The sequence below is a fragment of the Cucurbita pepo genome, chromosome LG20 (assembly GCF_002806865.2).
Source record: "Cucurbita pepo subsp. pepo cultivar mu-cu-16 chromosome LG20, ASM280686v2, whole genome shotgun sequence".
Classification (NCBI taxonomy): domain Eukaryota; kingdom Viridiplantae; phylum Streptophyta; class Magnoliopsida; order Cucurbitales; family Cucurbitaceae; genus Cucurbita; species Cucurbita pepo.
Genome location: NC_036657.1, coordinates 3887152 through 3903509, shown reverse-complemented (window position 1 = coordinate 3903509; position 16358 = coordinate 3887152). Strand labels below are relative to the sequence as shown.

The following is a 16358-nucleotide window of genomic DNA, read 5'->3' as shown; positions in this document are numbered from 1 at the left end:
TTATATATATATATATATATATATATATATATATATATATATAATATTTTCTTTTTCTTTCTTTCTTTCCCGGGTCGTTACATTGTTGAGATAGACTCGAAGGAGCCAGATAAACTATTATCAGAGAGTGAAAACCCTACCTTGAACTTAAATGAGCTGAGTAAAACTAAACCTAAGTCTTTTTTGGTATTATATATCTCAACAGGTTTAACTGAATCTCATGCATAATTACTCTTGTGTTGAATAACCTATGATTGAGAGTTTAGTTTATCACTATTGGATGACATATGAGTTAGACCTACGATTATTTGACTATAAATGAGATTGATGCTTAATTTAAGTTTATTAAGTCAATTACCCACCGGATAAATTTTTATACTCGTTTGTTTTACTCTTCTTTTTCAAGTGGTATCTGAACTTGTATCGCTAGTGACAAGTGTGTACTGAAGATGAAGGGCTATGAGACTATATACATTTATTGATATAAATAGAGTTCCTTATATAAACTGGATTGGTTTCTATCTACGGTAATAAATCTTTTGATGAAGTTGTTACAGTAAAATTAAAAGTTCAGATATTAAATTACAAAATTTTAAATAGTAAAAAAAATATATTTATACTTACTTTAATATATATACCGTTGGCTAGAAGACTCAAGGTTTAAACTATATCATTTATGTTGAACTAAAAAAATTACCAGAACATATATAAAAATATTTATAAAAATGCCATTTATAGAGATCATATTTTTATTATTTTCGAAAGAAAGCAAAAAAAATAAAAATATAATTTTGGTTGACAGGGTAGGGAGAGTGTTCAAAATGAAAGTGAAAAACATGCATTTTGTCCCACATCGACGAGTGTACGATGAAGGAACCGAGGACAAGCTATAAAAGGGAGGGATTCCGGCCCAATAAGTATACCTTTCTCGGCCTTTTGGCTAAGATCAAGTGTAGTATCTGTTCTTATCAGTTTAATATCTGATACGTGGGCCATCGGCCCACATGATATTAAATTTATTTTTTTAAGGGGAGGGCCCTCTCACGGTAGCTTGCTGCTCTGGGGCTCTTACGCGTCGCCTTGGCGCTGCACTACAGCCAAGGCCCGGCGCACCCTTCCAGTATGTAGTTTTAATTGTATTAATTAAGTTTCGAACCTTGTTGGACTGGCTTGTTTCCTTAAAAAGGTTTGAGTTGCTTTTTATTTATTTATTTTTTAATCTTTTTTATAAATCTTTGTTTAGTCGTTTTTTCAAAAGTTATTTAATGATTGTTGATATTTTAATTTCCTGTTGTGTTGTGATTGATTTTTTTATGAATACATTAATCATTTATTTACAAATTCTTATATGTTGAAATTATAGTGAATGTAGGACATCATAATTTGAATTCAAAAGGTGACCATAACTTTTTTTTTTGATTTTTGAGATATATGAGTGAGACTCTACAGTTCTATGGACCTTTGGTAGAACTTTGGAGGAACACAATTCTCTACCATGGTATGTCTTATGACTTTGCTTTTTTGGGTAGCCTCACACGAATGAGAGAGTATTCCTTGATTATAAATCCACGATCATTCTCTAAATTAGTGATGTAGAACTTTCATCATCCAACACCTCCCCTTAATTGAGGCTCGACTTCTTTTCTTTTGGAGTTCTTTGTTCGACATTTGAGGATTTACCAATCAATCTTTTGGCACGACTAAATTTTTAGGAGGACATAGCTTTGAAATCATGTTAAACGAACACGACTCTCCACAGTGGTATAATATTGTCCCATTTGAGCATAAGCTCTTATGATTTTGCTTTAGACTTCCACGAAAGACTTCACACGAATGAAGAGAGTATTCCTTGATTATAAATTCATGATCATTCCCTAAATTACATGATCATTTTCTAATATGTAGAATTCTCATCATCAACACTCTAAATCATAATAATAATAATTGGCAGCATCACAGGAGCCACATGTTGGTGGCCTTTTTTATTTAAAAAAAAAAAAACAATTTTGATAACCACTTATGCCTTATGCCACCAACCGTTACATATTTGTCAACAAATTCATCGTAGAGTGTCCCAATTCCAAAATAACTATTAAATGTGAAATTAAATGAATGATGCCAATATTATTACAATCTATCCAAAAACAAAAGTCACACTAACTCAAAAGCGAAATTATAAAATATACTTGAATATGGATCGATATTAAGACTTTTCTCCACACGCATTTGATTGTATCAAGTTGAGAGACTTTTATAAATCCAAATCAATTACGAGTTTTATATTTCTAGAAAAATAAAAGTAAAACATTAGATATATAGACTTGTAAGAGTTTCATCCGATTTGGATTCAAGGTTGAAGTTCAACTGGTTCGGTTGGACCAATCCCATCCAGTCTAGTTGGATTTACTTGCCATATTTTGACCTATTTCACCTTTTTTTCCTCGTTTTTTTAGCCGCTTTATTGTTGGTAATCATTTGTTTCTTAAATTTTCCTCACACTCGTTGGATTGGTGTTCGCACGATTCTTTTTTTTCGTTACACCATTGTGAGATCTAAGGTTGTTGATGTTACTTTAGATCGTTGTCACTACAAATTGCTGCCAAATCTCACCTAGTAAGAAGAAATTACAGTCTCGAGTTACACGCTTGACTGGACTACATTTAGTCATTGCAAGTCAAGTTGCTCTTGATTCATTTTGATTTAGTGCTCGATTTCGGTGCAACACAACACATTAGTTTAACGGGTGTATGGTTCGATGCAAGGTTTTTGCATAGCACAATACATAGGTTCTGTACATGCAACAAAAAGTGTGGACTCAACCCAAGGTGTTGATTTAGCACAAACATTCTGATCAATCAATACAGTCAAAGTTCAATCCCTTACGGTTCCCTACGTTCTTGGTTGGTGTGTATTCTCATTCCTATTGATATCCTCTAAATAGAATACAAATTAACAACTAATACCTAAATATAAATTAATTAAATATTAAAAATAAAATAAAATATACTATAAATCAAATAAGAATATTAAAAAATATTAAGATATAATAATCTTAGATATATTCATAAATAATATATTTCAACAACTCTATCGAATTATTTCCGCTTTGATTTGGTCTAAGACATTTAATTTTGATTTAAATTTTATTGGATTTTTATTTTTATTTTAATTTACTTTCACTTTCGTCCCGTTGTGACAAAGACACATAAAGAAAGTTGCATATAATTAATTTAAGATAAATCAATTATTTGTGTATCAAATAAAGATTCGAATTTAGTACTTTAAATTATACAAACTCAACGAATAATGAAGATACGTGCATGATTCTTTGTGTACTAATTTTTATGTTAATTATTTCGTCTTATTTTGAAATCAGAAAAGCCTATAAGTTTGATAGATTCTCGAAGGGAGTAGATACGAGGCGGTGTGCCAGTAAGAATGCACATCGATGAGAGAAAGGAACGAGTGCTAACGAAGACGTTAGACCTCGAAGGGGGGTGGATTGTGATGTCCCATCTTAGTTGAGTAGGAGAACAAAACGACATTTATAAAGGTGTGAAAATCTTTCCCTAGCAGACACGTTTTAAAGTCGAGAGGGAAAGCCCAAAAGGGAAAATGAGAGAGGATAATATCGGGTAGTAATGGATTTGAGCCGTTACATCAACTTTGAGCTATAACCTCTAATCTCTAGTTGAGATATATGTCTTTATAATCGATTTTTTATGTGGTTTTACACTAAGTCGAACTAGCTAGGCTACTCATGGTGGGTGTCGAAATAAATTTACATTTTTAAGAAAATAAAAATATAACTTACGATTTCATGAGTGTTCCTAAATTAAAACGCCAATGGTTCACGTCATCGCATGATTAGCTAAGTTATGCGCAACCACATTGCAATTTCTAAGAGCATAAAGAAGCTTATGATAAATTTGAATTTTATCGACAATCTGATAGAATTTTGCCCTATAAGCTTTCATAGTTTCAATTAGAAAAGCAACTACTTCAGCCAGTTCCAACGATCTAGGCAATCTTCAAACATATTTTACTATTGATATTGTAACGACCCAGATCCACCGCTAGCAGATATTGTCTTCTTTGGACTTTCCATTCTGAGCTTCATTTGCTTTAAAACGCGCCTGCTAGGGGAAGATTTCCACACCCTTATAAAGGGTGTTTTGTTCTCCTCCCTGCTAACGTCGGACATCACAGATATTCACCTTGTTCTTGACTATCGTAACTAATCTACCATGCACGAAAATAAAAAGATTGATATATTTATGTTAATATTTTCTCGATCATTATAGAAACAGTTAATGCATGCACCAATCATTAATTATAAATTATTAAAAAATCGAGAGTTTAAATTAATACAATTATTTATTAATTTGACTTTAGTTTCTAAATATATATATATATATATATATTTCTCCAGCAGTCCTTTTTTGAAAATTTAAATATACACGTATATTACCTACCCCATGACCGTTTTATTCACACCATAACCATGACAGTGACATGCAGATACTTTCAAGAAAGTACGCCACGTGGCATATTATCATTGGGTTGTCACTTACGATGGTCCACAACGGCGTAACGTTGGGATTGTTTTTTTTCCTTTATTTATTCCATTTGTTTATTTTACTTTTTGTCGTCGAGAACCTGCCGGTTCGGGCCGGTCTGGTCCAACTGTCCCACCGCTGTCAAAATCTTGGCAGCCACTAACCTCTCCAACGTGATCGCCACGTGGACGCACGAGTAGCGCGTGTTCCACACCGCCCTTCCTGTGATATGTATCCCGGCGGATATTTATAAGCGTGCGGCAAATGTTTTTATAATTTATATATATTCTTGTAAATTAAATAGTTGAAATTTTTTTATTTATATTTATATTAATATATATATATATATTTTTTTTTTAATTTTAGGAAATAAATAAATGACGTTTTAAAGAAAAAAGCTAAGGAAATAAATTTATATTATTAAGAAAATAAAATTTATGACAGAAAAAATAGCCGTTATTATTAATATCCTCGTGGCGGTTTGCCGACATCGAACCGTCCGTTTCCGGAATCTTCCAGTTTCCAGTTAATTAAAATTAATAAAAATGATTAGAGTTCATTACTTTCAGAACAGAAACCCCCCGGCGTTCTAATCTACTTCACACCGATGGATCTCACCGCCGTTTGTTCACCATTATTGCAGCATTCCTAAGGTTTCTCTCGGTGTTTCCTTTGTTTTCATTGAATCTCTCTATGGCGATGCTTTTTGGTTTTGGTTTGTTTACTGTGTGAGATATTCTTCTATTTTTGGTTGGATTTTCACGTGATTTCTTGTTAATTCCAGACGCAATTCCTTTTTTGTTGGATGATTTCTTCTTTTGGTTGGATTGGTAAGTTGGTGACTACGAATCGGGGTGAAGAAAAGGAGCTTAGTAGCGTATCGTGTTAGTTCTCCTTCAAAAGGAGTTGGAGAATCTTCTTTTGTTCGATACGTCTTTGAAGCAATCCGAAGGCTGTCTTGTTCATATTGTTCTCCGATAACTTCTTGGTGTGCTGAAGACTGTGGAGGTTTGGATTGGAGATTAATAGCGAGTAGGGAGTTTTTCTTTTCTCGTCTTCGTTTTTCTTTATGTACACTTCAAGCGAATTTGGTGGGATTGAATTAGTCTGCGGTAGTCAATTTTTTTTTTTTTTTTTTTTTTTTTTNGATTTTGTGCTGAAATTGCTTGGTACTTTTGTTTACTTTCGTTCTATTTAATAATTTACTAATTTTGGGAATTGTTGCCATTAGAAACGATTAATTACTTCATCCCTTGATACTATGAATTCGTTTAGTTGAATTTTGTTTTGTTGCTTGAAATCATCAATGGAGATATTAATTCGTCTTTTACAAGTGTTAATTAGGTTGCTTCTCCAATTTTCCAGATTTTTTGGTTTTATGTTTCTTTAAATGTGCGTTACCCTAGCTGATAACGGTTCCATTTAGGAAATGGGTTAGTTGCAAGAGCTGAATGTGAGATTTGATGGTCAAATTTAGTAGTTTATGGACAACGGAATTTTGCAGACGATTTATTTCCATTAGTTCGGTGATGGAATCTGCTTTGTTTTTTACTTCAGGGAAATAAATTCGCCTGCGGAGGAGCTATAAGAAAATGGCTACTTTGCAAGATATTGGGGTTTCTGCAGCTATCAATATTCTCAGCGCATTCATCTTCCTTTTGGTTTTTGCCGTTTTAAGGCTCCAGCCTTTCAATGACAGGGTGTACTTTTCGAAGTGGTATTTGAAGGGTTTAAGGAGCAGCCCGACACACGCGGGTGCCTTTGTACGTAGGTTTGTCAACTTGGACTTCAGGTCTTATCTTAAGTTCTTGAATTGGATGCCCGAAGCCATCAGAATGCCAGAACCTGAGCTTATTGACCATGCAGGATTGGATTCTGCTGTGTACTTGCGGATATACTTGATAGGGTATGCCCTGAACTATATGTTATGCCTTCTATTTTAATTATCATATACACTTTTCTTGCATATGTTAATGGCAACTTTATATAGGAACCCCGACCACATGTTGAATTAGGTGAATTAAAAGATATTTTGTTCTCAATTTAAGTTGTTGAGCTGTAAATTGTCCATAAATTCCCCTATTTAGATAATCGACCCATACCAAACCAATTATATAGTATCTGGTATGGGTTGATTTGAATTGTAGAAGAGAAAAAAAAGAAAAAAAAGAAAAAAAAAGAAATGGATGGTCTTTACCTGTCTTCACATGTCTTCAACATTGAATTAAAAAGATTGATTTAATGTCCTATTTTAAACTAATACTACAAAGTATTGAACCAATAATATTCTGAAGATCGTTGGTGAGTAAAGAAAATCTCAAAGAGTGAAAAGAATATCTCAAAGAGTGAAATGAAATTAAGAGACATTTATGTGCAAATAACTTTATCATAACAAAAAGAGTTAGATATATTTCTAATCAATATGTTATTCAATTTATTGGAACCAAACCAGTGTACCCTAATTTATAGCATGACTAATCCGGTCGTTTGAGTTGGGTTTATTTGAATTTTTTGGCCCTAATTTTTGTTGTATGAGTGGCTTAGTTACACTTTTTCTCTTGCTTATTGATCAAGACATTATCAGTTTTTATCCTTTTCTTTCTATCTTATATTGCTTGATTCTTTTGGACAGTCTTTTGGGTCCTTACGGAAGACATTTTTTATGGTGAAAACTGATAACTTTATGTCACAGCAACACATAGGAATATAATAGAATATGTTGTTAAGGGGAAATATAATGCTTTTGTTCAATGTTGAACTTCGGAAAGAATGCAAGGTAAAGAAGGGACACAAAAGGTAGTCAAACTATGAAAATGGGCTCCATTTTAGTAAAATAAGACCTAGTTTGTAACAAAAAGGCCTTGCGACCGAAGCTAGGAGAAAAATGGAATCTAACAAGGAACCAAATATTATCAGGTCTTTCCACCCTAGAGATTCTATTATTCTTCTTGAGTCTCGCCTTAAAGACTCCACAAAATAGCACACACTCGAGCTTGCTACAAAAATGACCATTACTCACGTAAAGAAAAAGGAGGAGGTCTTTAATCACATCTTGACCACTCTAAACCAACCACTTTCCGAAAGCTTGATGATCTTTTTATCAGCCTTTTTCTTTGTTTAGCGAAGGGAGCTTGAAGACATTTTAGTTTGATTTGCTCCTTGAGAGCGAACAAAATGAAAGTTTGAACGCTTGAAAGAAACAACTCCAAATGGCACTTGCAAAATCACATCTCTAGAGGATATGAACAGGATCCTCTGTCGTTCTCCAGCAAAGAATCAACAAAATAACCCAACCAAGGTGGGCCTCCTACCCAAACCCGATTCGAAGTTTGAATTCTTCTATGTGTAACTTGCCACTTGAAAAACTTAATGTTTTGGGTAGTTTTTCACCTTCCACATATTTAAAAATAAAACCACTCAATGGGGAGGAATTGGCCAAACACCAAAAGAAGTTGTAGGCAAAACCTTTGGATGGACAAGGTCTCCATAGGCAAACACCCCCTAGCCCGGGCTAAAGCGATACTCTTGAGTAAAATAACAAAGCCAAAACATCCATTGTTTCTCTATTGGTGAATGGATGATGGAACCTGAAAGAGGAAGAAAGAGAGTGCTTGGATAGAGAGGATCAAAGCCACTAAATGATTCCTTAAAGAGGACGGCTAACATAATCAAGAAAACCTAGAGCAGAGGGGTCTATCCCTCAACAACTTATCCTCTCAAAAAAGCATCTCTCCCCTCTCCCACATCACACTAAACAACCTTGTGAAGAAAGCTCAGCCAAAATAGATTTTCATGGGCTTTTGGAACGGCCTCTAATCCCCATCAACAATTGATTTAAAAGGATTAGGACTGTACTTGCTAATTGTGACTTTGTACCCTAAGGTATTAGATTCATGATTGTTGAGGATGATTGGAGTCCCACCTTGGCTAATTAAGGGGAAGATCATGGGTATATAAGTGAGCACACTATCTCCATTGGTATGAGACCTTTTGGGGAAACCAAAAAATAAAACCGTGACAGCTTATGCTCAAAATTGATAATATCATATTAACGTGGAAGGTCCGTTGTTCCTAACATGGTATCAAAGCCATGCCTTAATTTAGCCATGTCAAGAGAATCCTCAAGTGTCGAACAAAGAAGTTGCGAGCCTTAAAGGTCTAGTCATAGCGACTTAGATGTCGAACAAAGGGTGTGCTTTGTTTTAGGGCTCCAGAGAAGGAGTCGAGCCTCAATTAAGGAGGGGAGGAGGTTGTTCGAGGGCTCTAGAGAAGGAGGCCTTTTGTGGAATCCAAAAGTAAAGCCATTAAGGGGAAGATCATGAGTATGTAAGTGAGGGACATTATCTCCTTTGGTATTGAGGCCAAGAAACCAAAAGTAAAGACATGAGAGCTTATGCTCAGAGTGAACAAAATCATACCAATGTGGAGGGTTAGTTGTTTCTAACAATAATGTTATTGTCAAAGCCATTTGGCCAATCGGGCTTCTTTCTGGTCCTTACGTTACCTATGCCTTGTCCCCAAGGTCCATTGGGGGTAACTCACAGGATGCAATCCTTCTCGTCATAAACCCTCCCCATAAGAAATCCCTCATCAATTTCTTGATCACCTTGCTAACTGTACTAGAGACTAAATATGGACATAATAGTAGTTCGGAGTGCCACTTGGGACCATTTGAATTAGGTGGGGGTTAGCCTTCTATCGTTGGAGAAAAAACTATTCCTCCAAGATGGGAATCTCTTTTGAAGTCTACTTTTTCCTATGACAGGGTCTCAAAACTTAAGGCTCCTAGGATTGTGCCCAATTGGGAGAACTAAGTAAGGAGAGGTCCAACTCACACGCCACAAAAGTCGCCCATCTACCCAACTTGATAAGGTCACAATTTAGACCTAAGATTTGACGTTTTTCTTGGTTGATCTTGAGACCTTGAATAGCCTCAGAAAACGATGAAGGATTCATATTAGGTAAAAATTCATTATTTCTGAAGCGGAGGAAAATTGTATAGTCAGCAAACTGGGGGCAAGATAAGACCACATTTCTTTTCCAATTGTATCATTAGTAAGTTCATTGAGGGAAATTTTAGTGCCTGGAAGGAAAGAGTAAGTGATTGCATGGACAAACAATCACTAAGTTCGTGGAATTTTACATTTTGGAAGCATATAGAGAAAATGGCCAACACAGGAAAGAAGAGAATATATTTGTTTAAAGAGCAAACCGGTCTTACTTTCATTTCAGACTCTGCATTTCCTTGAAATTAATTTGAGAGCTGAGAGACCACTTTTAATCGCAATTATATGTCCACTCATGTGCTATGATGCACATAGTAAAATAATTTGATATTGATGCAAAATGATTAAATAGATGTGAATTCCTTTATACTTCTTTTCTCTATTCTTGAAATTGAGATTGGTTTAGAATGTAGATGAAGTTAAGAATTATTTTCTCAAAGTTTGGGTCCATGGATCTTACTTATTGTCTACTTTCTGTTTTCCTTATTTTGACTACTCTGTAAAAGGCTTGTTGACTGTGATCTTTCTATAAGCCTCATCTTTTGAAGTACAAATGGATGCAATTTTTTGACACATCCTTTGGGTTACCATGGTCATTTGCTAGATTTCAGGATTGTTATTTCGGTTGATATATTTATTTTTTTAATTTTAATTTATTAATTGTAAGTTCCTTAGAAGTGTTAGTTGTAGTATTTATCATACCGCCATTACCTTATTGCAGGCTTAAGATCTTTGTCCCAATAGCATTCCTTGCATGGGCTGTACTGGTCCCAGTTAATTATACCGATGATAATCTGAGTATTGCTAAAGTGACGGCAAATGTGACTGCAAGTGATATTGACAAGCTTTCAATATCAAACATCCCTGCCAAATCACAAAGGTTTCAAAGGCTTCTTTCTCTCAATGGCTATAATGGAATTTTTTTCTTAATTACCCTGCATGGACCAGATGCTTGCTTTATGGTTTTGCTCCACTGATCATGTTGGTTATGCCGTTGATATCCTGTTAAGCTTCCGCATCCTTTTCTTCTATTAATTATCATTAGTTGGTCCTTCTGTAACAATAGCTTTTCCAATTAAATGGCTAGTAAACTTTCATGTAGTAGTCCATATAACTGCAATTATTTGCATTTTGTTCACTATTACTGCATTAGTTTGGTCAAACTTCAAAACCACCCCCCTTTTCTCCTTGATTGTATGATCAAAAGAAGTTGGAGTTACGTCTTTCGTAATTTATTTATATTCTATAAATGAAATTAAATGAAACATGTCAAAATATTTTCTTGCATGAATTTTGAACATGGTTCATTGAAAGCATGATCACAGAATCAATCTTGAAGTCTAGGTAAGTATCAGGTACACTGGTTATCCATTTAGAGAAATTTAAATAAATTAGAATCTGCCAGAAATTTAAGTCTGTTGGGTTGTCTACTCTCAGGAAAAAATGTTTAGTAAAGGAGGGGAAATTTAATTGAGCATTTTCACCCTTCATTTAAGTAGCATTGGCACTTGTAAATACTTAATTTTCTCTGTAAAAGTTCAGGTTCACATTAAAAAAATATATTACAGCGTTTTTTTTTCTTTTTGCACTTTTTCTAGTAGTGATTGTTAATTTAAGTAGCATTGGCACTTGTAAATACTTAATTTTCTCTGTAAAAGTTCAGGTTCACATTAAAAAAATATATTACAGCGTTTTTTTTTCTTTTTGCACTTTTTCTAGTAGTGATTGTTAATTTAAGTAGCATTGGCACTTGTAAATACTTAATTTTCTCTGTAAAAGTTCAGGTTCACATTAAAAAAATATATTACAGCGTTTTTTTTTCTTTTTGCACTTTTTCTAGTAGTGATTGTTAATTTAAGTAGCATTGGCACTTGTAAATACTTAATTTTCTCTGTAAAAGTTCAGGTTCACATTAAAAAAATATATTACAGCGTTTTTTTTTCTTTTTGCACTTTTTCTAGTAGTGATTGTTAATTTTATGTCTGTCCTTCTTCAGCATTATTTCATATTTTACTCATTGTTCCATAATGTAGGTTTTGGAGTCATCTAGTGATGGCTTATGCATTTACCTTCTGGACATGCTATGTGCTGATGAAGGAGTATGGAAAGATCGCTTCACTGAGACTACAATTTCTTGCATCCGAAAAACGGCGTCCTGATCAGTTTACAGTGAGATTAAATCATGACACTTTTACTTTAATAAAATTTATTACTAATAAATTGGTTACCTCTAATTGTATCTCTTTTTCCTGTGTGTTGTACATAAGATTTTCTCTCTTTTATAGTTCTAAGCTTAATTGGGTTTATTGGGTTAAGCCTCTTCATGTAGAGCCATTAGGCTGCTTCAAGTTTTCATGGGTCTGTCGATTGGGTTTGGTGGGTTTTAGTTTTCTAGTTCTAAGCTTAATTGGGTTTGGTGGGTATTCTTCCTACCTCTGGATGACTTGTCTAGGAAATCCTCAAGCTTTGACTAGTTAGAGGTGTTCTTCCAATAGTTCACTTTTATATGCTGCATCACTAATATCATTCTTTCATGTGAGCTTGAGTCGTTTATTTCATTTTTCGCAGGTCCTTGTAAGAAATGTCCCACCTGATCCGGATGAATCTGTCAGCGAGCTTGTTGAGCACTTTTTCTTAGTGAACCATCCGGGCCACTATCTTACTCATCAGGTTTGGGTTCACAAGACTAGTTTTTTCTCTCTCTTTTAAAACATAGACAATTCAAAATGTAATATCCGAGGTTCCAAAGAGATTTTTTATGAGTTCAAGTGATTATGATTTAAAAATGTTTCGATACCACTCTGGAATTACCTAAATGTCCAATTTTCTTACAATGATGAACGTGTTACAATTCTCCTGATTTGAAGAAAATATCTACAGGTCGTACGTGATGCAAACAAGTTGGCCAAACTAGTCAAGAAGAAGAAGAAAGCACAGAATTGGCTTGACTACTACCAACTCAAGTATTCAAGAAACTCTACAATTAGGCCTCTCAAGAAGGTAACTATTTAAGTGGAATATTTCTTATCGGGTCTTCTCCTGCCTATGTTGAATTTCTCTCTTTTTTTAAAATATTCCTGAAATTTGTATTGCAACTAGACTGGTTTTCTTGGACTCTGGGGAAAGAAAGTGGACGCAATTGAGTTTCAAACAGCAGAGATTGAGAGGCTATCCATAGAAGTAAGTAATTCTTTTCCAGTTTCTACCTTGAAATTTTGCATATTTTATAGACTGTTGTGATAACTGAGGAGTTTAAAATCGTAAGAAATTTTTAATGATTAGGCTGCACAGCATATGGTGCATAGGATTGAAGCTGTTAGTTGATCATTATAATGCAGTACATTAATTCAAGTATAGGGGTTAATGCCTCTTTTTTTTTTTTTTTTTTTTTTTTTTTTTTTTTTTTTTTTTTTNTCTTCTGCCGATTAAGTCTCGCTCCATTAATGTTAGGAGATGAATCAGTAATGATTTGACAGTAAGTTGGGAACTACTGTAGGAAACTGGATGGGTTTCGTAAATGGCTCATTTTATTTTCGGTCCTTAATGTTATTCAATATTGAGAGAATACTCGAAGTTGTTCGTATAAACAGAAATTGTACTAATGGGTCTCTAAATCTAAATTATATAATAAATGTCATAGTAATATATGTGATTGCACTTAATATTACTTTTTTTTTTTTTCCTGAAATTTTTTATGCCTTTTCCACTATATTTGCTGAGGTCTTTTGTACTGTCCAGATAGCCTCGGAGAGAAAAAGGATTTCCGATGATCCAAAATCTATTATGCCAGCAGCATTTGTATCATTTAAGTCGCGTTGGGGTGCAGCTGTTTGTGCACAAACTCAGCAATCTAGAAATCCAACTATTTGGTTGACTGAATGGGCTCCAGAACCACGTGATGTATATTGGGAAAATCTTGCAATTCCATATGTTTCACTTACCATTAGAAGGCTAATTATGGGCGTTGCGTTCTTCTTTCTTACTTTTTTCTTCATGATTCCCATATCATTAGTACAGTCTCTTGCTAGCATTGAGGGGATTGAGAAGATTGCACCATTCCTAAAACCCCTTATTGAAAGGTATATTTCACCCTTGGATCATTTAAATCCTGTATTGGCTTTTGAATTGACAACAAAATATTATTATTCAATTTATTCATTTACCATTCTTTTTGCAGGGACTTTGTTAAGTCATTTGTCCAAGGTTTTCTTCCTGGAATCGTGTTGAAGCTTTTTCTCATTTTTCTGCCTACAATATTGATGATAATGGCTAAATTTGAAGGATTTACATCTCTATCTTCTCTAGAAAGGAGAGCGGCAGCTCGTTACTACGTTTTCAACTTCGTGAATGTGTTCCTTGGCAGTGTTATTGCAGGAGCTGCTTTTGAACAGCTGAATACTTTTATTAAGCAGTCTGCTGATCAGTAAGATACTCTACCCCCTATAGATTAGACCGCAATGATCCATTATAGTTGATTTCATTTGTTTTGTTGTATGCATTTCCATCAAAGAACATGGGTGATCGGTTTGCAATTTGTTGGGGTCGTTCTTTTTGTGGTCATGTGGTTTTGGGTGCTTACATTTTCGTATGTATGTACACGTGCGTGCATGCATAAGTACTAATCATCTTTACAATCTCGCACGTTTGTTCTTTTCTGTAGAATTCCCAAGACAATCGGTGTGGCGATACCGATGAAAGCGACTTTCTTTATAACTTATATCATGGTTGATGGATGGGCTGGCATTGCTGGGGAGATTTTGATGTTAAAGCCCCTAATAATGTTCCACTTGAAGAACTTTTTCTTAGTGAAGACTGAAAAGGATAGGGAAGAGGCAATGGATCCCGGAAGTCTTGGTTTCAACACAGGAGAACCTCGAATTCAATTATATTTTCTATTAGGCCTCGTCTATGCAACCGTGACGCCTCTCTTGCTTCCTTTCATCATAGTCTTCTTCGCCCTCGGCTTTGTTGTCTTCCGGCATCAGGTTAGTTAAGAACTCTTATACATTTTTCTCATGGATTATCGTTTAAGACGCACGGATCTTGGTTCGTCTGCTTTGTATTTATGTCTATATTTACTGAATGTTTTATACCCTTCCAAAAAATTGCAGATCATAAATGTTTACAACCAGGAATATGAGAGTGCTGCGGCGTTCTGGCCTGATGTACATGGGCGAATCATTTATGCATTGATTTTCTCACAGGTGGTTCTAATGGGACTACTAAGTACAAAGAAAGCTGCCCAATCAACCCCATTTCTAATTGCACTCCCAGTAATCACAATATCATTCCATCTGTACTGCAAGGGCCGTTACGAACCTGCATTTATCCGATATCCCATAGAGGTTTGTCAAACTTTATTTAGTAGTCTGGCCATCACGATATATGTTCACCCCAATAGCCCGATTTTATCGATTGAATTAGTCTTTCCTTTTTTTCACTTAATGTTTGTTTCTTATCAGTTTTGATTGTAATGTTCGGATTGCAGGAAGCAATGATGAAGGACACTTTGGAACGTGCAAGGGAACCAAACCTGAATTTGAAAGGATACTTGCAAACTGCATATGCCCATCCAGTTTTCAAGGAAAGTGAAGAGGACGATGAAGCCGAATCAAACGAAGCATTTGAAACAGAGAGTGTGTTGGTAGCGACGAAACGCCAGTCGAGAAGGAACACTCCATTGCCGAGCAAAGCCAGTGTTCCTTCGTCTCCTTCTTTGCCCGAGGTTCGGAGAGATAGCCATCAACCTTGAGAACTAAATTAAAAGGTACATAAGATTCACATCTCTTTGTACATTTTACTGTAAACTAAAATGGTCTGTTGTGGAGAAATGATGCTGTAAATTGTATGAGAAAAGGTGTAGAATGTAGAGTAGTAACCAATGAGGAGAGTTGGAGTTAAGGAGTATGTTAAATTATGTATTGTTGGGGGCCTTTTCTGCAATTTCCTGTTTCTTTTGGGTTCAATGTGTAAACTATTTTTGTGGCAAGCCCTCTTTTATAGGTTAAAGGAGGATTGGATTTAACCTACAACCCTTAATTGTTGAATCTGAATGGACTGTAATTGAGTGGAGTTTCTTGAGAGTCGGGTCTCGACTCTAATGTGGTATTCATTCTCGTTCGGCTCTCGAGTCTAAAAGCTCTATTTGCTGAAGACTTTCTTCAAACGATTAAGTTTCGATTGAGTTAATTGCCTTTTTCAAGAAAGAAAGAATACTCTACTAGAAGATGACACTAAGAGCCAGCAGCAAACTCGTATTCAGCAAAAAATTCATTTTTCGGGTAGTACAATTGGATGAGGGTCGAGACATAGTTAGGCGTCGGCGGTTGATTCAAGTGCTTTTGAACTGTGCAAATTGATATTTTATTAGTGTTCCAAGATTGCTCGGGATTGTGATCGTGATACAAGTTTTCATTCTAGATTTTGTTTTTAAAATAAACTTTATATAATTGATACCGTAGATGGTAAAATTTGCGATAGTTAGGACTTCTTTCTAAATCAATTTAGAGCTAGGCTTTCTTTAACCCGAATCAATTTAGAGCTAGACGTTCTTTAACCAAAAGAAGAAACAAAATGTCTTAATCAGTTTGTTCGTGTTGATATAAATAATGGTAGCACGCTTTTAAGTTTAAGATTTAAATTGATAAAATTAAAAGTTAGTATATACTAAACAAGTCTACTAAATTTTGGTCAAACTAACATGATGAAACTTTTAAAAGTTGACAATAGATCATTAACATTTAAAAATATGTTTGAAGTCTACGGGTGGATGTCGGGAGTTGAGGAAATATTT

General features: G+C 34.8%; 1 protein-coding gene and 1 non-coding gene across 5 annotated transcripts; both read left to right on the top strand.

Moving 5' to 3' along the window:
- The first annotated feature begins 919 nt into the window (after positions 1 to 919).
- Positions 920 to 1118, top strand: LOC111783755. Its single transcript, XR_002813435.1, has one exon. It is a non-coding gene; the product is annotated as a U2 spliceosomal RNA (small nuclear RNA).
- A 3967-nt stretch (positions 1119 to 5085) lies between these two features.
- LOC111782745 (calcium permeable stress-gated cation channel 1-like) lies at positions 5086 to 15675 on the top strand. 4 transcript variants are annotated; one of them, XM_023663542.1, is made up of 13 exons: positions 5086 to 5212; positions 5344 to 5567; positions 6117 to 6465; positions 10287 to 10445; positions 11599 to 11734; positions 12134 to 12235; positions 12446 to 12565; positions 12665 to 12745; positions 13304 to 13644; positions 13743 to 13988; positions 14226 to 14550; positions 14677 to 14910; positions 15054 to 15317. In XM_023663542.1, exons 3-13 carry the CDS (start codon positions 6152 to 6154, stop codon positions 15315 to 15317), a joined length of 2322 nt encoding a protein of 773 aa, XP_023519310.1. In that variant the 5' UTR covers positions 5086 to 5212; positions 5344 to 5567; positions 6117 to 6151. The 4 variants fall into 4 exon arrangements, with proteins under 4 accessions (XP_023519310.1, XP_023519311.1, XP_023519309.1 ...); XM_023663541.1 differs by having other exon boundaries at positions 5087 to 5212; positions 5344 to 5591; positions 15054 to 15675; XM_023663543.1 differs by lacking the exon at positions 5344 to 5567.
- Positions 15676 to 16358: the final 683 nt, after the last annotated feature.

Bases quoted from the DNA above. Each gene is read 5' to 3' on its own strand.
- LOC111782745 (XM_023663541.1), top strand. From the start codon at position 6,152: ATGGCTACTTTGCAAGATATTGGGGTTTCTGCAGCTATCAATATTCTC. The intron at 11,735-12,133 runs GTGAGATTAAAT...CATTTTTCGCAG, and splicing joins GGCGTCCTGATCAGTTTACA to GTCCTTGTAAGAAATGTCCC. The intron at 12,236-12,445 runs GTTTGGGTTCAC...AAATATCTACAG, and splicing joins GCCACTATCTTACTCATCAG to GTCGTACGTGATGCAAACAA.